Source organism: Buteo buteo, chromosome Z, assembly GCF_964188355.1.
Source record: "Buteo buteo chromosome Z, bButBut1.hap1.1, whole genome shotgun sequence".
Taxonomy (NCBI): Eukaryota; Metazoa; Chordata; class Aves; order Accipitriformes; family Accipitridae; genus Buteo; species Buteo buteo.
Genome location: NC_134204.1, coordinates 54,003,959 through 54,025,962, shown reverse-complemented (window position 1 = coordinate 54,025,962; position 22,004 = coordinate 54,003,959). Strand labels below are relative to the sequence as shown.

General features: G+C 41.2%; 1 protein-coding gene across 8 annotated transcripts in view; it reads left to right on the top strand.

The window, feature by feature from the left end:
• ZNF462 (zinc finger protein 462) overlaps positions 1–10,849 on the top strand; it is a 93,266-nt gene extending 82,417 nt beyond the window's left edge. For all 8 annotated transcript variants that reach the window (XM_075020343.1, XM_075020340.1, XM_075020338.1 and 5 more), the window contains 4 exons: positions 519–742; positions 3,664–3,796; positions 8,809–8,923; positions 10,171–10,849. In XM_075020343.1, coding sequence (XP_074876444.1) covers positions 519–742; positions 3,664–3,796; positions 8,809–8,923; positions 10,171–10,372 — 674 coding nt within the window. In that variant the 3' untranslated portion in view covers positions 10,373–10,849. The remainder of the gene's footprint in view (positions 1–518; positions 743–3,663; positions 3,797–8,808; positions 8,924–10,170) is intronic.
• Positions 10,850–22,004: the final 11,155 nt, after the last annotated feature.

The window sequence follows — 22,004 nt, the reverse complement described above, 5'->3', positions numbered from 1 at the left end:
CAGTCCCCAGAGAATAGCTTTAGATGTGATGGTGAGGATACCAGCTATGATTTTTATAGAGCCAGCAGGGTGATGCATTGGGAAGCACCCTGCAGCTTCCCTGTTTATTACATATCTAGCAGCCGTTCCTGGGTGTTCTCAAGTACTGAATGAAAATGGACTTTCGGTCTGGCTGATTTATGGTTGCTTTTGTATTCCCAGGTTCTGCTACTCTGACTCACAGATGGAGTCGTATTTGCTCCTAAACCTCCATTCCCATCCTCTTCACCCAATAAGCAGTTACATTTGTGAGGACACCTGCATTTGTAGCCTTGGAGGAATAACCCTGTCATTAGACAAAGAATTGTTGTTCTTGTGTTTTTTGTGTTGGTCCAGCTTAGCTCCCATTCCTTTATAGATGGACTGCCTACCCATATAACAGACCGTATTCCCTGTGTGTGTGGTAGTGCCCAAACAGTTGACATGTGGGACTGATATTTCATAAAATTTGTTAAGTGAATGTTGTCCTGTCCCTACAGAAGAGCGGGTCGTTCCCATTGAAGTCTGCCGTTCCAAACTGTCAAAGTACTTGCAGGGAGTTGTTTTCCGCTGTGATAAGTGTACCTTTACCTGCTCCAGTGATGAGAGCTTGCAGCAGCACATAGAGAAGCACAATGAACTGAAACCTTACAAATGCCAACTCTGCTACTATGAGACCAAACACACAGAGGAGCTGGACGCTCACCTTCGAGATGAGCACAAGGTAACATCCAAACAGTTTTAATTTGTAGCAATCTACTCTTTGCAAATGCTGTATTAGTTTACTTGCATGTCAACTCTGAGTAGCTGTCCTGGTTTCAGCCGGGATGGAGTTAACTGTCTTCCTAGTAGCTGGTACAGTGCTATGTTTTGAGTTCAGTATGTGAAGAATGTTGATAACACTGATGTTTTCAGTTGTTGCTCAGTAGTGTTTAGACTATGGTCGGGGATTTTTCAGCTTCTCATGCCCAGCCAGGGCACCTGACCCAAACTGGCCAACGGTGTATTCCATACCATGTGACGTCCCATCTAGTTTAGGAACGGGGAAGGGGGGGGGCAGTGATTCGCCGCTCGGGGACTGGCTGGTGTTGGTCGGCAGGTGGTGAGCAATTGCCCTGCGCATCATTTGTATATTTCAATCCTTTTATTACTTACTGTTGTCATTTTATTAGTGTTATCATTATCATTATTTGTTTCTTCTTTTCTGTTCTATTAAACCGTTCTTATCTCAACCCAGGAGTTTCACTTCTTTTCCTGATTTTCTCCCCCATCCCACTGGATGGGGGGGGGAGTGAGTGAGCGGCTGCGTGGTGCTTAGTTGCTGGCTGGGGTTAAACCACGACAGTAGCCAACTTGCTGTTGGATTTTTTTCTCTCCCTCCCCAAATCTTGGAAACTAATCCCTTGTTGGGCTTCACTTCCTTTGTTTTCTATTATTTCTTTTTTTCTTTAGAAACTCAAAATTGATGGTTTCTAAAGCTGTTCAGATTGATCAGAATTGGCAGACTGTTGTATGCAGAATATGATTATCTGGAAGAGGCACTTTATGCTAGGTTTATTTAAAGAGAGAAAAAAAAGGGTTGTGAATCAATATCAGGGCTGTGTGATTCAGCCCCTCTAAAAGACAGGAGATTCCAAACAAAAGATAGCTCTGGCAACTTCAGCAGCGTGACATGCCATGCATTTTTTAATAACAAAGAGGGCAATACATCGCCTTTTACATTTAACAAGGGAAAGATAAACAGCAAGTATAACCAGGTCCTAAGTTAAGATTGCTTTGGAGTTTTTGTGGAGTGCCTGAGTGCAGACCTGATCCAGTCTTTGAGAAGTCATTAGAGGCTTTCCACAGACTGTTAGCTTTGAATTTCTGCAACTGTGAGCTGCATAGCTGAGAGACACTTAAGTTCTAGAACTGAGATGTGTTTTGGAGTATTTCTTAGAGTGGTTCCTTGTCACATTTCCAGGGGACGCAGCTATATGCCTCCGCCTGTTAGAGCTGAGCTGCCCAGGTCCTTGCTAAAAACTCACTCCTACTTCATTGACTGAATGACACTTTCCTTACAGCCAAACACATTTACGCTGACAGCAGCAGCAGTCCCAGCAAAACTTTTCATGCTTCAAAAATATTTGGCTGTCTTATAAAAACAAACTCTGTAAACTTATGTTGGCCTGCTATGCTTATCTTCCCTCTTTATTACTTCTGGAGAATCTTCTGCAATTCACACGGTACATGAGATGCTCCACGTCTGCTAGTCACCACAGCTAGGCATCTGGCATATCCAGGAGGCACTAGTTCTCATTCTTCAGACACAGTGCATCAGGCTGGGAAGATGATTCCCTTACTCAGCTCTCCCTTCACTCCCACAGCAGTGACAGTGCCAGTAGTTTAGGGTATCTTTTCCCCATTTCTCTTTGCTAATTTATCTCTCTAATTTGTGTTCAAGTTTTGGGCTCCGACACCCAAAAGATATATTGCACCTTAAAGAGTTCCTGTGCATGAGCTGAATTGAATTAAGAGCCTTGCATGAGGTCTTGTTTGTTTAAATCTCAGTGGGTAATGTGTTAAATCAGAGAACCTCATCACAACAGTCTGTACAGAGTAGTGCTAGGAATCTGCACACCATCGCATTTAGGATAGTTTGCTGTTTGAAGGTATAATACAGTCTAATTCACATGCTCCTTAGGTTTATTCACATTCCCTTTCCCACAAAGGGATAAAAAATAGTTAGTAGGTGTTGATATTTCATTCAGCATCTTGCAGGAGGTGTTGTACTGCGCTCATTCCTCCGTCTCCATCCTGTCTGCCTCTGTGGCTGAGTGCCTGTGCTGCTGGAGGGCTGTCTCTTTGCATGACAGATGAATCCAAAATCCTTCCCAGCAGTAATCAATGAGCTCAGAGGGCACTTCTCATCCAACAAATACTAGCCCTAGTGTCATGCTCCATGCTCTGCCTCTGCTGTAAATCTGGAGTGCTCCTCTGCTGTTTCCGTTGGATGTGGTGGAGTTCCTGAATTCCATGCCCTAAGCTGCTCCTTTCATACTGCTGCTGTGAGCTGTTAAGTAGCTGGTGCATTTCACCCTAGGGTTAGCTGAATTTGACTGCTGGGTGAAGTGTTCCCATTATAGTCTGTGTATCAGTTTGCAAAGCACTTTGCAGCCCTTCATAATGAAAATTAATCTGTTATTAATGAGTGAAAGTGTATGTGGCACACGTGTGCTTAGTAAAAGACCCAGCCTTTCATGAATGAAGCTGAATGAACCAGTCACAAAGAATTTTCCTTCAATGTGGATGTGCAATAGAAGCATTTGATCACAGCCATTGAATGGTCCCATAAGAAGAGGATACAACTTAAAGTGTTTTGCATTTCTTGGATACTTTTTTTTAATACATCAAAACCAGGAAGAAATAGACCGGTTTACTGAATGTCATTAATTTTTGGAAACCAAAAATGAGAAATGCAAAATAAACAGCAAAAGAAGAATCACTATCATTGAAAAGAAATGTGTGTTAATTTGATCAGGTGACTGCATGTCACGTCTAGCTGAGCAGGTGTTGGGGTGTACTCGATTTTGTTCTGCATATGTGATGATTTTTCTGATTAGCTTCTGATTGTGCTGATTGCTGACAAAAGTGTTTCTTTCAAAGGTGAGTCGTAATTTTGAGCTGGTTGGACGGGTTAACTTGGACCAGTTGGAACAAATGAAGGGGAAAACAGAGAGCTCCAGCAGTGATGAAGAAGAAAAAGAAGAAGAGTTAAGCCCCAAGACTGAAGAGAGAGGTCAGTGCAGCCCTTCTTTCTTTTCTTTTTTTTTTTTTTTTTGGCACTGCAACATGCCCTACCACTCCCACCAAGCAAGGTCAGCTGTTGACTCTATAGCACATTCCTGTAGAGCCATGCAGGCATGCCATCAGGAGCAGAATGGGACTTTTGTGAAGACACTGATGCTCCTGGGGGAATCTTGTGTTTCTAATCCTTATTACAAGTTTTCTGGCTGTTCGGAAAATATGTACTATGAGAAAACACAGATAGCATCTGTGACTTCTCTGCCCATGCAGATAACATCTATGAGGGCTTGGAAAACTACATAAGTGGAGTATTTTAGTGGTCTGTCAGATTTTCTGTTTTGGTAACCAGTTTTCAGCTTTTCACTCGGCATTGTTTAAGCAAGGGATGAAGGGGTTGTGGCCGAACTTTTTTATGGGCTGTTTTTAACTCTGTGTCCAGCATTCCTTGTCAGTGTCAGTCCTGTTGCCGTTGCTGCAGTTGGCAGCTCTGGAGCCAGGGTAGGTCCATGCCCCACCTGTACTATTGTGTATTTAAATATCTGCCTAAATTTGTATCTAAGACTAATCCCACTGACTTCAGCAAGGCTAGGCCATGTGCTTGCTCATGCTTTTGGTTTGGTCCAAGTTAGATCAGCAGGGAAAAAAGTAAGTTCTCTGTAAATTGAACTAAAGGTTTCTTCTCCTTCCCTTCCAACAACCTTCCTCCATGAAAATCAGGTTATTGCAGTATCTAATGTAAACCGTGTGTTGTCTAGTCTGCTCTGGTGCACAGTTCGTCAGTCAAATGCAGTATGTTCACAACTCTAACATCTTAGACCTGTGATGTCTGAATGTCAGGTTCCTGGGATCACCCACCCTCTTGATGCTGACGACCACAGTTAGCCAAGTTCTATGTACTTTAACTAAAGGTACGCCACCATGTTTACCTTTTTCCTCATGAATTTTAAGCTTTCAAACTCACTCGGGAGTGAGTTCACAAAAGAAAAACGTGTCTCCCTACATATTTTCAGACATTGAAAATTTCCAATTTCTGGGTTCACAGGTTCTTTACATAACAGGAGGGGCTCAGATCATGCTTTTACCTTTTCATAGCAAGACCCCAGTGTCTTGGCTTTTGTTTAGTGTCCCTGCAGCATAAATTCAGTCTGCACTTATCACCAGCACTTCATTTCAAGTGTGGTTAGTGATAGCTTTTATTTAAATGAGAAAGAAAGCGAGTTGGATAGGAAACCATTTATGTTTTAATGAAAAATATCCTTCACAAGAGCAGCAGAAAAATCAGAGGATGACCTAAAGAGATGTTTGTTTTATGTGCATTTCAGAGTTCAACATTAATAACTCATGTGGAAACATGCTTGGGTGTCTTTTGGGGGACAGCTTCAACCCTCAGAGCTTCATGGCTGGACCAATGATTGTGTAATGATTTGACTAAAGGAGCAGCTCACCTTAGTTGCAGATGTAGCAGGCTGATTAATATTTTCTATAGACCCACAGCTAGCAGGGGATGAAGAGTCATGCTGTCCTTGTGAGGATTACCTTAGCATTACATACAAGCACAGGCGCTGAAGTGACCTTGCAAGCCATGGCATCTAGACCAAGGAGAAGAAGGTGCTATCTGCCAAGTTTACAAATCCCTGTAAATGCACCATGGGGAGGGGGACAGCCCAAGGTGAAATTCATTGTTTAAATTGGCTTTAGGTTACACTGTGAAAATGTAAAAATACCACCTTTATGCTGGAAAACTAAATTTGCAGGGATAATAGATAAGTGTTATCCCCATGTTTCATGTGATCAATAGTTGAGCAAGGGATAGTATCTTCATAATTCTAATTTTTATTTTGTACTTTTTTCACCTTATCCGTGTTTTTTAAATCTGTGACTGGCTAAAATGATTTCTGCGTGCTTCTTCAGTTGACCAGTCTAAAAAAATCATGCATATTTTCAAGTTTGCTTTGGAGTTATTCTTTCCTGACTACCCTGTAGGGTCAATGTTTCACCATTGTTATTTCTTCTTTTTAATCTGTAACCATTTGTAATACATTATAGTAAAATAGGTAGAAAATGCAGAAAACCATTATGCCTACTACAGCAAGGGTATTTAGAAAAGATCCAGTTGTATTGATTATATTTTTCTCAACAAGTTGTGGATTACCACTATAAGGTGCAAGATGCAAGGTACACTTTTTGAAAATGTCCCAGTGAGACAGGAACTGAAGGCATGGTTGGATGCTGAGTTGCATGCTGACATCTCCCTGTGGATTTTCAGAAGACAGTTCTAACACAGAAATGGTTTGCCCTGTTAGCAGAGGACCAGACCTATGGTTTTAAATAGCCTGTCACAGTGTCTAATGCTGTCACAGCTTTCAAACCACATCAAACTGTGTAATCCTGTATGCCACTCGGGTGCCTTTGACAATTCTAGCCTTTGTGGTGTTAGCAGGAAGTGGGATTTGCTGAGAGTGCCTCTGTGTGCTCCGAGTATCTGGAATCAAATGCTGTCTGAACCCTCTGAAGTCTGTGACTTTGGCAGAACCAGGATTTCTTTCTGTGAGTCAAACAGCTGCCTACATTCACCACTTTGAGTTCTGGCTGGTATGTGCAGTACTGCAGGTGCAAAGAGTGTGTTGTTTCTCCAAATGGGCGGTTGGATGGTGGACCAAAGAAGGGCTATTGGCCATGTGCACAGGCAGAGCTGAGCAGCAGAGTTCAGCAGAGCTGAAATGCTGACTTGGATGGGAAAGGAAGGGAGTCATTGGCTGTTGGTAAAGGATGGTAGAAAATATATTGACCTGGGAGGAAGAAGATGAGGGGGAGAAAAGAGGATCTCTGTCATACACCGTGGAAAGAACAGTTCCCCCTTGTAGGCACTGCATCCCAGAGGGACTGCCTATCTTTACTGACCTTTATGACTTGGTTTTAGCAGAAGTTGGAATTGAGAGGTGTTTTTCCACAGCAGACAAAATTAAATGTCCATGAGTGCTTGTACGTGTAATGCAGGAAAACTGCAAAGAGGTCAGGTGTCTGTGCAGTCTGTTACCTCTCTTCTGCAGGCCTCAGAGAAGGGCAGCTTCTGATACTCCTCCAGAGAAGCTGTCCAAATTCACAGCCCTAGAAGCAAAACTGATCGTGGGGTAGGGTGAACACGATAGTGTGTTCTGAAGAGGTGATGCATTGACTAGACTAGCACTTGCTAATCTTAATGGGAGTTGCAAGTATAAATCATGGACTAGTTTGGGTTGGAAGGGACCTTTAAAGATCCTACAGTCCAACCCCCCTGCCATGGGCAGAGACATCTTTCACTAAATCACATTGCTTCAAGACCCATCCAACCTGATCTTGAACACTTCTAATGATGGAGCATCCACACCTTCCCTGGGCAATCAGTTCCAGTGTCTCAACACCCTCATCTTAAAAAATTTCTTCCTTATGTCCAATCTAAACCTATCCTCTTTTAGTTTAAAACCATTACCCCTTGTCCTGTCACTCCAGGGCCTGGTAAAAAGTCTCTCCCCATCTTTCTCAGAAGTCCCCTTTAGGAATTGAAATGCTGCAACAAGGTCTCCCCAGAGCCTTCTCTTCTCCAGGCTGAACCACCCTAACTCCTCCCTATTTGAGCAAAACAGCCTCTATGTTGCATACCTCCTCTCTGCAGAGGCCCAGAATAAACTTCCTATTGTGTACTATACAGTAGGTATGTTCTTGTACCAAACAGCAGCATTTGCCTCTAAAACTTTTACCTTCCATAAATATTTGTCCCTGTACCATAACTAGTCTGTGTGTTGCAGTGTCTTTATAGATTTGTACCACACATAAGGTATTAAAATCCAAATGTAAACTGAACTAATGGCATTTCTGGTGTTCCTCTCGACACAGCACCTTGCTTTGTGATATTTAGCCACATAAATCACTGACAGTAAGAAATACAAAGTGGTTTTTTTTTTCTTTCAGGGAGAAGAGGCAAAAACTTATGTTAAGAGCCATTCCATATAGAACTTTAGTAAAGGCTAGTGAGAAGTGTGTCACAAAAATACATTTACAGGACTTACATATGGATGATAGGGAATGTGTGGGCAATTTTAAGTTCATAGGCTGATCTTGAACAGAGTAAATCTGAGAGTGAAGAAATCAAGTGAGCAGAGATCAGAACCAAAATGAAGCAAAATCCCTTTTCTTTTATGTAGTTTGGGAGGAGTCAGAAAGACATTCTGTTGATTTCTTGCTTAAGATAATCCCTGCTAAGGAATTAATGCTTTGAGCAGATGGTGCTGTCTCATTTCCAGCAAAAGAATCAAGTGAGATAGTCCATGCAATTATTTTTAATGGCTTATGTGGTGATCTTCTTAATTTGTGAGAAAATGTTTCATCTTTTGTTAAAGCTGTCTGTGTTCACATGGAGCTTGGCTTTCAGAAATACTGATCCCTGAGCTGCCAGTGACTTCTCTTGTATTACTAGGTGCTTGACACTTCTGCAAATGAGGTCTCAATGTATAAAAGATTAGGTTGGGATGAAACACCTATGCAGTTAAGATGCAGGACTTAACCCACAAGCCTTCATGATGAAGGGATATCTAATTATTATGAGGATCACATTAAATATACCAGGTCTTTGTTTCCTAAAATTTGTACTATGAATTGAAGAATTATAGATGGGCTTTAGTGTTTTTTTTTTTATTTTGCTTTCAAGCCATTTCAGCCCTAAACTTCTCAGTTTTGGTTTAGAATTAAAACTCCACAGTCTCTTAATTTGTTGAAATACAGGAACAGGGAGTAGTAACTCATTACCCTTATTTGCAGTGATGCTTTAAGACTTAGGATGGGATTTGTCGCTTGCAGTGTCAGTTTGCTTTGGGGGAATTGCATTTTCACAAACACAAGTAATTGATAGGTAAGTCCTTTTGCTTCTCAGGGATGAGAGGGTGCAGCAGAGGGGATCAGAGCAGGATCACAGTGGTCCCTTCTTGCCCTGGCACTTCTGAATTCACAGGCTATGCTGTCTTTTTCCAGATCCCATGATGTTTCCTGATAGTGGTGCTCCAGAGAAACGCTTCCCATGTGAGTTCTGTGGCCGATCATTTACAGAAGGCTCTGAGTGGGAGCGACATGTGCTGAGACATGGCATGTAAGTTGGTTTACATTCCTTTGCCAAACAGCCAGAGTAACAGCAGATCTCTGTGCGTTCCTTGCACCCCATTCCTTGCCTCCCAAAAAGCTCTGTGATGAAGGCAAACACAGTTCTATGAAGAACAATTCTGTCTGTCACAAGTGTGGATACAGTCATCAGATGTCTCTGCATGGGAAGTCCTGTTCATCCTTTTTAACTCTGCTGCCCAGGGTGGCTGTAGACTGTAGGGTTTAACTGTGATTCTAAAATTTAACATTGTGCCAAGATGAATACCACTTGGCCAGGATTAATTTTACCTAAACGTACTGTTGATTTTGCCTGCCAGCAAAGCAGCATAAAAATGGCAGAAAATTAGATGGAATGTTCTACAAAGGAACTGGGGTTTTTTCCCCCTTTGTTGTTATATCTCTTTTGCATGCTTGCAAGCTAAACTTGCATAGCAGTGCGAAGAATTATGTGCAGAGAAATGTCAAGACCTTCAAGGGAAGTAAAATCAATCTGAATGAACTCCTTCTAAAATGTGCACAGTGAAGTTCACTAGTTCATCTTCATAGTGAAAATCTTTGCCTTTTTATAGCAGTTTGCACACTGTGGCATGATACACATCACAGATAAGATAGGCATCTCTGGAAGAATCATTTTCCTTCTTCTGATGAAGATCTTGTCTGTAGCAGAGATCTCTTTGCTGACCAGAGTTTCTTCGAAGAGTAGATCTCATTCAAGGTTGCTGACATGTGGAAGACATTTAAATACAATATTGTAGGTTAACTGTGATGGGATGAGAAATATTACTTCTCTTACCCTTAATCTTGTCTGCCTAAATACAAGTACTTGAAATGTAGCAACCTATAAAAATTTTTATTGGATCATTAACTCTTTGGGAAAAGTACTCTTTTCCTGTGCCTTTGTTTGGTGCCTTGTAAGTCTTGTTTACAAGGGACTGGGAAAAGGGGAATAAAATTTTTAAAGTTACAATTGTAGTTCTTCCCTCTCATCTTCTCTCTGTCCCAGTGTAGAGCAAATAAAGATTTGGTTTCAAAGCTAGAATGTCATGGGTCCCACTGGTAGGTAGCTTCTTTCCACTGCCTCTCCTTTTGAGCATGAGGTGGCAGTGGTGTGGTTGCTTGCGTCTACCTTTTTAGAAAGTGATCTGGTTTTCTCCCTTGTGTGATATGCACAGATTGGCTTTGCTGTTCTCCATATCAACTGTAAGTGTTTCTGTTTTCTGTTGCTTGGCTTCCCAGGGCACTGAACGAAAGCAAGCACAGGACCAGTGAGGACAGCCAGCCAAAGGAGGATGTAGAAGAAACTGTTAGCACACTGCCAGAAGAAAAAGAAGTCATTGAGAAAATGGTGGTGGACTATTCCCACAACAGTGAAACAGCAGTCAGCGTGGTAGCTGCTGACAAACCTCTCCAAGACAACTCGGAGGTCAAAAACGAATAAGCATTTGGTGTGATTCTAATCAACGTACTTGAACAGTGATGAACGGGGTGGGGTGGGTGGGTGGGGTGGGCAGAAGGAAGAAATAAAGCTGCTTTTAGGACTGAATGATCTATTTTCAAAGCACTGGTACCTGTGTGAGTGTGTGTATATTAAAGTTATTTAAGTGATGGAATAAGTGGCTCCATTACATCACTGCATCTTTTCTTCTGGATCTTGACAATGGGAAGTTACATTCATCTTGGACTAATGAAGCAACTCCCCGTATTCCTACATTACACATCGTGCTTTGCAGTGGAAACTTGGATTGTTTGTGAATGGAAGCGTCGTGAGCATGGAAGAAGTGGGGGGACAACTTTTCAACGCACAAATTTGTGTGCGTTTTTCTAGTTTTAATACATAACGCTTTTCCAGACTGAACGCAACTGCTTTAGAAAAGAAAAAAAAAGAGGAAAAAAAAAAAAGAAAACAAAAACAAAACAGAAACTGCTTTGCTTAAAACAGTCACCTGTTTCCTAGTACCTCAGAATTAACCAAGGGAGATCTCTGCATTTGTCAGTACTACCTGTCATTGTTGTGGTTAAATGTAGAGAGACTGCTGGGCAAGGTGGTGAATGGAGGAAGAAAAAAAGTTTTAAAGAAAGGAAAACAAATTGTGCTTAAAATCCCAGTGTGGGTTTTATTTCTTAAAATACTGTGATTTTTTTAATTATTTTAGTAAAAAAAAAAACAAAAAAAGAGAGAGAGACTTTAATTCCTAGATAACTGTTTGTGAATTGTCATCCTTTATTCCAGGTAAGCTGTTTGTTAGTATTCAGTTATAATTTTAGGATTTGATAGATTTCATGTGACTGATTGTGCAGTTTTGTTTGCCACATGTTTATTTTCTATCAGCCTGAGGTGTTACAAATACAGCACAATTAAGTTTCTCATGTAAAATGAGTTATTTCTTTTCAAGGGGGGGACAGGGAAAGGAGACTAGATCTTGTGAATAGAACTTTTTGTTGTTGTTGTTGTTGTTAATTTTAAACATATGGAAATAACAAAGAAGTTTTAACTTTTTTTTTAAAAACTAAAGAACCAAACTTACGGCACAGCTATGCAGCTCGCGGGCCAAACACATAGGTCCTCATAACCATTCTGTTGCTTGTCATACTAACATCTATCAGTCTCACACCAGTAACTTTTCGTTAAGATTGGCTGCCTTTTTTCTTCCGTCTGTGGTGTGCGTGTTTTCTTTTTGTTTTGGTGTGGTGGGAGGGAGGGGTGTCTGTTAACACATCTTTTGCAAGCGGAGGTGAAATAGTTACATACGACATTGAGCCTGGAGAACTACTTTTACTCGATTCCAGATGGAGTTGCTAAGTTTTTCCCCTCCTCCTTAGCTTTGAGCATGAGGGGAGCAGTGTAGAATGAATAGGAACCTGCATACCTAAGTGGCTGATCCTGCACTACTTCTTAGGTGGAAAGCCTACCAAACTCAACAGGACTTTTGCCTGAGCAATGAATACAGGATCTGGTGCCTGTGGTATGTTCTGATTGTGAACAAAAAAAAAAAAAAAAGAGTTTCTTTCCAAAAAGTAGAAAGTACTTGACTGAAACCTAGTTTTAGAAATGCATGTGTCTTCGTTTGTTTTTTTTGTTTTGGGGGGGATCTGTGGGAGGGGGAGGGGGGAAAATAGGAAGCTGCTGAGGAAACGGTGTCCTAGAGAGCTTCACATAAAATTGATGGCAAAAATGTTGCATTTGTGGAATAAGTGCTACTTGAGAAGCATGGTGTTTTGCTTTTGGGGATTCATCAGTTGTGTGTTAGGGGGATTCTTTTGATTTTTTTGTTGGCTTTTTTTTATTTTGTTTTTGAAGTAGGGAGGGAACGTCATGGAAAAACACATTGGAGGGACAAGTATAAATACACATTTTGTGTCTGTATTTGTTTTTAATTGGCCTCATTTCAAATGTATTTAAACAGTTCCATACCTGGATTGGGTGTTTGTAATGGTTACCAAAAATGAAAAAGAAAAAAAAAAAAAGAAATAATGATTGTGACATGCTTTTATCACTACTTTATTTTTCAAATAACATGTAAATATTGTAATCCATTGGATTTTGTTTTGCTAACCTGTTAATAAAAAATATGGGACCATTATCCTTTTAACAAGCCTAGAATGTCATATTTTTTTTCCTTTTTTTCTTTTCCCAAAAATGTATACCTGATATATTGTGGACACACATAGATGCATTATTATGATTCTGTTGACTGTAATGACATAGAATTGAAAATAACATTTTTTTCATTGTTTAATTTATACAGAGGACTTTTTCAGAGTTTGACAGAAGGAAATAATAGCAAAATGCTAACCCATTGGCTTCAGCACTCGGTATTTCCTGATTTTAAAATTACTGCTTACTGATGGGGGATAGGAAGGGGATACTGAACTGTTGCACTGACGGGTTTGTTTTTTTTAAAAAAAAAAACAATGAAAATTAATAAAAACTTTTTAAGAGTGTGTGCTTGTGTGTGTGTAGTTTTGTATTGGCTATTCTGATGATGGGTCTGTAAAAGTTACTGGTTGTGCAACTGGCAGCTCTGGGAGGGAGCAAAGCACCCTTTCCTCCCCTATTTCACTGAGAACTTTGGATTTACAGGTGTGGGGGGGGTGACTTCCCCAAGCTTACACAGATCTAGGGTCCACCACCTCCCCAAAGAATACCTTGAATATCCACCAGCCCAACATCTGTTAGAGGTCAAGGGCACACTGCCAAGGTCTGCTGACTCCTGAACCCAAACATAGAAATGAAGGAATTTTGCAAGCTGTCTTGAAAGATCAAAATAGATGTAGACAGGCTGGTATTTGGATTAGCAACTCAGTCTCTTCATGAGTTGGGATACTGTATGCTCCAATATCCAATGACCTACTGGATCCAGCATTGAGGCTGTACTTAAATTAGAGTCGAATATACACCCAGTAAGATGGAGGCATTATTTTTTCCTCTTTCTCCATTGAAAACTTAAAATTATACTTGTGGGGTTGTCTTGGAATCTTTCTTTGCTTAAATATAGATATTTAAATGCACATTCAGAAGATGTCAGGGGTTTTTTTTCTGGATGTGTTTGGATCAGATCCTGTTTCCAGTGTAAGTAGCTTTTTGATTGCACTAGAACTGGATGTCAACTGAATGTGTATGATGTTAAACAGTATGGAAGCTTGAATCACCTGATAGCTTTACATTCTTCCACCTTTGTCCCTAGGAGTCAAAATATTTCTCTGTTAAAATACTAATTTCCTGATCCTATGTTTACAGAGGAAAAAAAAAGGGGGGGAGGGGAGAAGGATGCATTTTAGTCTGATAGACATTGCCTTTTTTCAGCAGTCTCTGGAAACATTTGTTCATGAGGGAGACCTACAAATAATCTGCATGTTGTATGTTCTAGCCCAGAGGTAACCTGCACTTCAACCAGTTTAAAAAGGGAAAGGGTTGCTCAGTGGTACATCACTAACAAGAATTACATAACTGATGTAATGCAAGAATTTGGGATGATTTCTAGAGTATTACAGTGCATTATCCCATTCACCTCAGTGGCCGGATTGTGTGACTTCGAACCAATGCCCTCGATCGTCCCAGTTTTAGGTTTCTGGCTGAATGTGACTGGATCACCTGCCTTGAGATTCCTGTGCTGAATTGAAATATAACAAGGGGGTGGGAGGGAAAAGGCAAAGGAAATAGTTACCAACATGATCCTTTACTTACATTACTTCTCTGCTTTGCAGGACAATTCCCTTTCTTTTAACTGGGAGTCCTGGGCTTCACAGGAAGCATTTGTGCCGTGGGACAACTGATGTTCTGCACACACTGTAATCCCAGGCTCATTGTCCTTCCTTTTCTTAAGAAGTCTGGGTAAATGTTTGCCACGTTATTGCTAGCCAACTGCTGGCATTTTCTTTTGGTCTAGAGGTACAGTGCCTGAATGCTCTCCATGCAAAGATCTTGCTTTCATATTCACACCAGTGCAAAGGCTTTGCAGGAGTTGCTATGGGAAGGGAGACCGCTATCTCCCTCCCTTCCAAACACACAACCTCCCTGGAGAAGAGTTGAGCAGTTGGGGTTACCCTGTGACTCAGAGACCAACACTGAGGATTGGCAGGGTCATGGTAAGTAAGGATTATAGTCCAGAACTGTAGGATTTCCAGTGGAAAGTCCACTCTTTGCGAAGTGATAGGGGCTATGTGAAATGTTGATACTTGTGGCTCAGTTATTTTAGAAAGTGATGCTGCACAGAAGACTTCATGTGAACTTAAGCACCAAAAGTCAATCTCCTGGCTTCAAGAAAATATCTAAATACAGTTGCAATTGTTCGGTACATTTCAATGAAAACCGCCCCAAGTTTCTCCACTCTTCCTCACCTTGAAGTCTTTCTTCAATATTTTTGTGATAATGCAGACTTTTCCATCATGAAAGCCAGATGTCTGGCTCCAAAGCAACAAGATTACTGAATAGGAAATTATTCTGGGTAAGAACATTTTGGAAAAGGGAATGTTTTAGTCCAAGAAAAGTGTAAGATGTCAGAGAAACCTTTCTTTCTTTCTTCGCAGCATGGTTACTTCCATGCCCCCCACACCAACCACTGCTGGAAACAGGGATTTCAGTTTGAGCAGTCTGGAGTACAAAGTTTAGCCTTGAAGGCTACAGTCCTACCAGGACGCAGCTTGTAAACCTTTTATTGCCTTCTCATCTGTCACATACCAAACTGTCCTCAGATAAATGGATGGGTGCAAACACCCTGTGAACCAAAGGTGGGGCTGGGTGGCATAAGTCAAAGAGCAAGCATCCTGCCAAAGTCTTGGTAAAGGAAGCTAATGTCTATTTGGATCAGCTGAGGTTTGGAAAGCCTAGCAGAAGGCATTATCTTTCCTCCTGCATTTGCAGTTGCTTACCTGTGTGTGGATGTACAACACATATTTTGCAGGGGTAGAGGGAGAGAAGGAAGCATGATTCATTGGACATGCAGGACATATATGTGTGTGGCTCTAAAGGGAAAAGACATTTGGGTAAGACAACAGGATAGCTTTTCTGTTGGGAGAGCAGTGCAGCACTGGGGCAGGTCAACCCATGAGCATGTGATGTCTTCACTGTTGGTGGTTTTTTGGACTCGTACAGACAAAGCCATGACTGACCTGGTCTAGTGTTAGCAATAAACCTGCTTTTGACAAGAGGTTGGACCACAGACCTCCAGAATTACCTCCCAGGCCCATTTCCTATTTCAAATTCCTATTTTCCTATTTCTTCAGGGTTGTCTTAACCTTCGATATCTCCAGCTTGTCCCTGACTTTTTGCAAGTCCATGGTTTTGGTGAAGTGTGAACTACTTTAAGGAAGTGCTCACTGACTCATAGACTTTTCTCTGACCAGCATTTCTGTCTGTTCTATGTCCAATCATTTTTGACCAAAAGGCATGCCTTCCATCTAAATGCATGCCTAGTGACATATAATGTACCTAAGGCAATGATGTCTTAGCAAGATCAAAGCACATTTTATCAGGCTTTCTCTATGGGTTTATATGCATCATTAGCAGGGGACAGCACCGACCAGCTCTTAGATGTAGAAAATGGTTATCATGTAGGAGAAGATACCGATCTGTATTCCTGCATTTCATCTTGGCCCAAACTATTTAATTAGTTCTGACTTGAATTCTACAATTCGTTTTCTCCAGCACTCCCACAATATGCTACAAATCAAGTCAAATATACCCAACAAAATAGTGTCAGTGTGGTGGGGTTTTGTTTTTGCTTTGCTTTTGTGATTGAGCCAGTATTCTTGCTTGTTACAGCTGGAGGAATCCAATACAAAGTTCTGTCAGCTTAGAAGAAAAAATGAGGAAAACAGCATGAAAAATAAGCAAAATAAAGTAACTTCTCATGCAATGCACTCCATTGTGTAGCAACAGATGGAGAGTGCAGCTAAGTGTCAGGTAGCACTATTGGCTTTTCTTTTACTGCATTTGAGATCTGTTTTTTTTCTAGTAGAACGTGGGAATTGATCAGATCAGGTCTGTTCCCTGTGTAGTTCAGTGTCTTGACTCCTGAAGAAAAAGCAGGAAATCCCATGGTGAGCAGGAAGGGAATAATCTGTCCCTAGTGAAAGTCTTAATCTGTTTTGATGATAGCTTTATGCACAGAAGCAGAAGGAGCCCTACCTATTTCATATTCATTTTATGTTATAGTAATAAAAGTTACACTACTTTTGCTACCAATTCCATTTTAAATTTTACTGAACTCTTGGTTTCTCTGATGAGAACTGACAGGTAAAATACTTTTGTGTTAAAAAAAAAATATTGTTATTTTATTCTCCTAAAAAGAAATGCTTCCTAAGTTAGTTGTGTTATCTGTTATTCTTACGTTGTTCATAAAATGCATTTTTCATGTACATAAAATAATTTGTCAAGAAATCCAATTGATTCATTTCAGCTAGGATGCTTAGGAAAAAATGAAGTTAGCTGCTGGAATGAGAGGAGACATGCTTCTCTTCTCAAATAATTTGCCTCTTTGAATAGTTGGTGTAAAAGCAAATATGCCTCAGCTTGATACTTGAATTCTCTATTGAGTTTGCACTTCTATTAATGAAGAGCTTAGCTCAGACTAGCCAACTGTACATGCATGACTTCCAAATCTAAGTGAAATGTGTCTCTTTGCAGCTGTTCTGTTGTGCTCTCAGTAGTGTTTAAAGAGAGAAATATGTTTACCAGCTATGCCTCAAATTAATTTAGCTTGTGTTGAAAATGTTGGACTGAAATTTCAACTTCTCTCTGCAACTGAAGGAAATCATATTAAGCTACTGGGCCAAATGATGCTTCAAGTCTTTGTGGAATCATTTAAATTGAAGTCACGAAAGACTTCTAGCAGACATGCTGCAGTAAAAGGAGTGGTAGTTTTGGTCTGTATGAACCAGTAGATAATTAGAAGGCAAGCTCCATAAAGCAATGAGTCTTTCATGTGTTATTTCCAGAGAAAATGTTTTCCTCTGCTTAGACTGTTTAGGACCTCAGGTATGTGATTGTCGAAACCACAAGATTTAAGTAAAAATAGTCATTCAGAAGTAGAAAGGATTTGGTTTCTCAAAGGTAATTAAATAGCACTAAAAGCATGTTGCCTGCAGAAAGAAGTAAGGTCTTTGAGCCATCTTGCTGCAGCTGCAGGGTATTTCTTCCTATTACTATAGGAGTCTCCTCCTGGAAAACAGGTTAGAAAATGAGATTTACTACCCCCGTTCCTCAGCTGCTCTTGTAGTCACCTCTTCCACCTTTCTTTGCAGGATTACTCCTAGTAACCAGACAACAAACTCTGGCCATACTGGATCTGGTAGAAGTTGGGCTATTGTATTAGGAGACTGAGAACATTATCATGGTTGTTCGTGCTAAAGGAAGCCCAGCCTCATGTACATGCAAGACTGAGACTATACAGACACCATCCCTGCCTGGAAGGGAGGAACATACAGCAAGGCAAGAAAACAGAGTTGTCCGCTAGCCTTTGGTTGGGACCAGACATAAGCCATCTGGCAGTCAAAAGAGTATCTTTGTGCTTGCCTTCATCAGTCCTTAGGATCTGCTCTGGAGGGGAGGTGCAAACAGGATGTGTGCTTTTTTGGCTCAGTTGCAGAAAAAAGCTTTTGGGGGGTGAATGAATTTAAACCTGTCTGATCCCTCTCTGAGGAACTGGTTGGTCTTCTGTCCTATTCACCAAAAGCAGGAAGGACAGGCAATCAGATGTAGATAGCATATTCCATGTAATTAACTCAATTAACAGCAGCAACAAAAATATTATATTCTTATCATCAGATTAAATATATGTTGTTGTTTATTCAATTTAACATAAATGTTTAGCAATTAGGACCTCATTCTGCAGGAATTCATGCTGTAACTTAGATTTCTTTCCATGTAATTTAATTGGAAAGCTGACAAGGAGATGCTCTTTTCCCATTATTTTTTATCAAATGGAGTGTTCCCAGGGACACTGTGAAGTCTGGGAGATCCTTAGAGTGAGATGGAAAAGAGGAATAAGGGATAAGGTTCTCCAAACCAATATGATGATTACACACATGGTGGCAAAAGTAAGCAAATGCATTACTTCCTTGGCAGCCTCCTTGCCTTTCAACATTCAAAACAGCAGCATGGGATTTTTAGAAGTCTCAGGGGGCCTGTTGGCATCCTTTGGCACATGAGTGGTTTTGAAAACATCTAGAAATCATGCTTACCATTGCAGGAGGTGTGAGTTCAGAACTTAATATTGAAGTTTGTATTATAAGTGTGCTGGTGATCCTATATCTGTCATATAGGATCTCCTGGCACTTCTTTCCAACTGCAGACATGGAAGAGTTGATTTTCATGGGGAGCCCCTATTCACCTGGTGCAGAGGACTTCAGTCATCTGCTGCAGATCTTTTGGTCTTTGCCTGGGAAAAAAAAGTAGACCTCCTCCTCAATGTTATCCTTGAGAGCAAACTCTGTGATTATACACTCTGCATTCAAGTAGAAGTATGATCAGGTACCACCATGAATTAGCAATGGAAAAGTGCCATCCACACAGGTGGTTAAACGGCTCAGGGAAGAGGTGATAATTTTGATTTTTCATACAAAATGGGAACCTTGAATAAGATAAGCCTCCAAGATTTCTCAATTAGAGTGTTCAGATTCGATTTCAGAGAGCTCCATCTTGATACAAACACTAGCAAAGGCTGTAAATGAAATGGCAAGGGTGTGATACAGATGAGCTGTTCTCTAGCACTCAAGTGAGTTTCTGACTGAGTTATGAGAGTTTACTGACTGATTCTGTGTTTTAGTCATACTTTCTGCGAATAACAAGAAGTCCAGTTCATGGTTTGTTCTTATGCACATGTAGGTGGGTTGCCTTTTTATTAAGATAACTTAAGTATCTCAAACCTGGCCATTATGTTTATATTTTCCAGATGCCTAATGTCATCTGAAAGCTAATGATGGAAAAGGAATATGCAAACCCAAAGAGTCATGGTACTTCCTAATTTTTTTTCTGTCCATGGGATTATCTGTAACTACCACCCATGCTGACATAGTGCTTTTCCTCACAGACCTCAGCACAGAGGATGAAGTGAGGTACAATGCAAGTACTTCTTTTCAGCACTGAGGTGTCTGACCTCTTGGAGCTGGAGCTGTGAGCAAGCTATCCTCTCAGATCCAAATTGTGCATAAGCTTTGGAGAGGTCAGGAGCTCAATACTGCCCAGTCCCCATGGCAGGTCAGACTGAAAACTTACAGCATGTCTGAATCCTGATCAAAACTTCGTGGCTCAGATCTATCTCTAATCTGAACATCTAAATTGATGGTTCCTAAATAACTTCTCTGTGCAGCTGTTTCATTGCTGGACTGTTTTGTTCTGCACAAAGTTTTCCAGACATCTTTAGCTGTTTGTGAGCAGTGAGGAATCTCATTTGCTTCTTCAACAGCAGATTACCAGCACGGCTTCAGTTAGTCCAGATTGTGTCCAATTTCAGGCTGGGACTTCTTTCTTTTAAAGGTAATGATACTCTTCTCTTAACTAACTTCCCTGTGTCATGAATAACATTCACTAAAACTATAATATTTAGACTTTGAGTCTGCTCAAAGCAGGAAGAGTTGTACAAACTTGCATTCAAAATTCCTAAACTTTAATTCCTGTTTATATTCCAGTGAGAGAGAAGGGCTTAAAACTATTTATAAATGTCTCCCATCACCATTTCAAGGTCCCCTTCATGGAGGATCCATAGCACTAGCAAGGCTTCTGTCGTTAATTAAATATTTAAATTATTTTAATTATCATATTTCTTTTCACTGATGGTAGTGATAATTTGAGCAAAAGCCCATTAGAATTTTATGCTAGTATCCTTTGTCATTAATGCTTTCTCAAAGAGCATTATTTATAGGCAGAGGATGGAATAAAAAATGGAACAAGACACTAATCTTTTTGTACATGACAATAGCATAAAGAAGGCACATCACACAAGTATTTTTGTAGTGCTTGCTGTAGTATGAACAGAGCACAAACCCTTCACCAAAAATCTTACCATCTAAGGGAAAAACAAGTCATGGCTTACTGTAGGAGCAGAAGGTTTTAATATCTCCATTTGCTAGATGGAGAACTGGTACAGGAAGTGAAGGAAATAATGTTGTCCTGGGGAAGTCTATCAAAAACAGAAAATAAATTCTGGTAAGTTGGGTCCTTGTCCATGGCATTAGCCTGAAGACCTTCCCTTCTCTTTTACCAGAATAAGAATGTAAAACCAGAAGGGTCTGTCTGCATCATGGAGCTGGATCCTAGCTCCTGGATATGGTTAGCCAAACTAAGCTAACCATAAAACTGGTTCAGATCTGAAAAATGCACTGAACGTCCTCTCCTATGCATAGAAGGACACTAAACCCACCTCAGAACTAGGCAACAAATGCCAGGCCAAGAATAAAACCCCTTGAAGAAAGAAGACCTGACATGCTATGTCATAGAGTAAGAAGATCCACTTCTCTCCAGTGACTTTCAAGACATGTTCAGGTCCAGGACAGAGGAGAAATATGTTCCTCCCACAAAGTATTTGTTTACTTTCAGCAGCTTCATATTGTCCAAACACTTGGTAAGGACAGAAATTAGTTACTTTACAGGTTAGATGAGATCAGGATTGCTTGTACTCTTGCTGATAGTTATTGAAGACATGTTTCCGTTTCCAGAGATTAGGAGTGTATTTGGTTTCTGTGTCAAGGTTTTGGTAATGGCAGTAGGGGGCAGGCTGCAGTGATGGTTTCTGTAAGAAGACACCAGGAACTGTCCCCATGTTGGACAGAGCCAGCTCCAGCTGGCTCCAAGATGGACCCACCACTGGCCGAAGCTGAGCCAATCAGCAATGTTGGTAGTGCCTCTGTGATAACGTATTTCAGAAAGGCTAGGAAATGCTGCACAACAGCATCTGTGAGAGAAGAATGAGAAAATGCCAGAGAAACAGCCCTGCAGACAGCAAGGTCAGGGAAGAAGGAGGGGGAGGAGGTGCTCCAGGCGCCGGAGCAGAGATTTCCCTGCAGCCCGTGGGGAAGACCATGGTGAGGCAGGCTGTCCCCCTGCAGTCCATGGTTGACCCCATGCTGGAGCAGGTGGATGTGCCCTGAAGGAAGCTGCAGCCCATGGAGAGGCCACGCTGGAGCAGGCTCCTGGCAGGAACTGAGGCCCATGAACAGGAGGTTTTCTGGCAGGTCCCAGGGGGGACCCACACTGGAGCAGTTTGTTCCTGAAGGACTGCAGCTCGTAGAAAGGACCCACGTTGGAGAAGTACATGGATGACTGTGTCCCATTGGTGGGACCCCACGCTGGAGCAGGGGAAAAGCATGAGGAGGAAGGAGCAGCAGAGACAACATGTGATGAACTGACCGCAACCCCCATTCCCCACCCCCCCTGCACTGCTTGAGAGGGGAGGAGGTAGAGAAAATCCGGAGTGAAGCTGAACCTGGGAAGAAGGGAGGGGTGGGGGGAAGGTGTTTTTAGTTTTGTTCTTATTTCTTATTGTCCTACTCTGTTTAATTGGCAATAAATTAAATTAATTTCCCCAAGCTGAGTCTGTTTTGCCCATGATGGTAGGTGTTAAGTGATCTCCCTG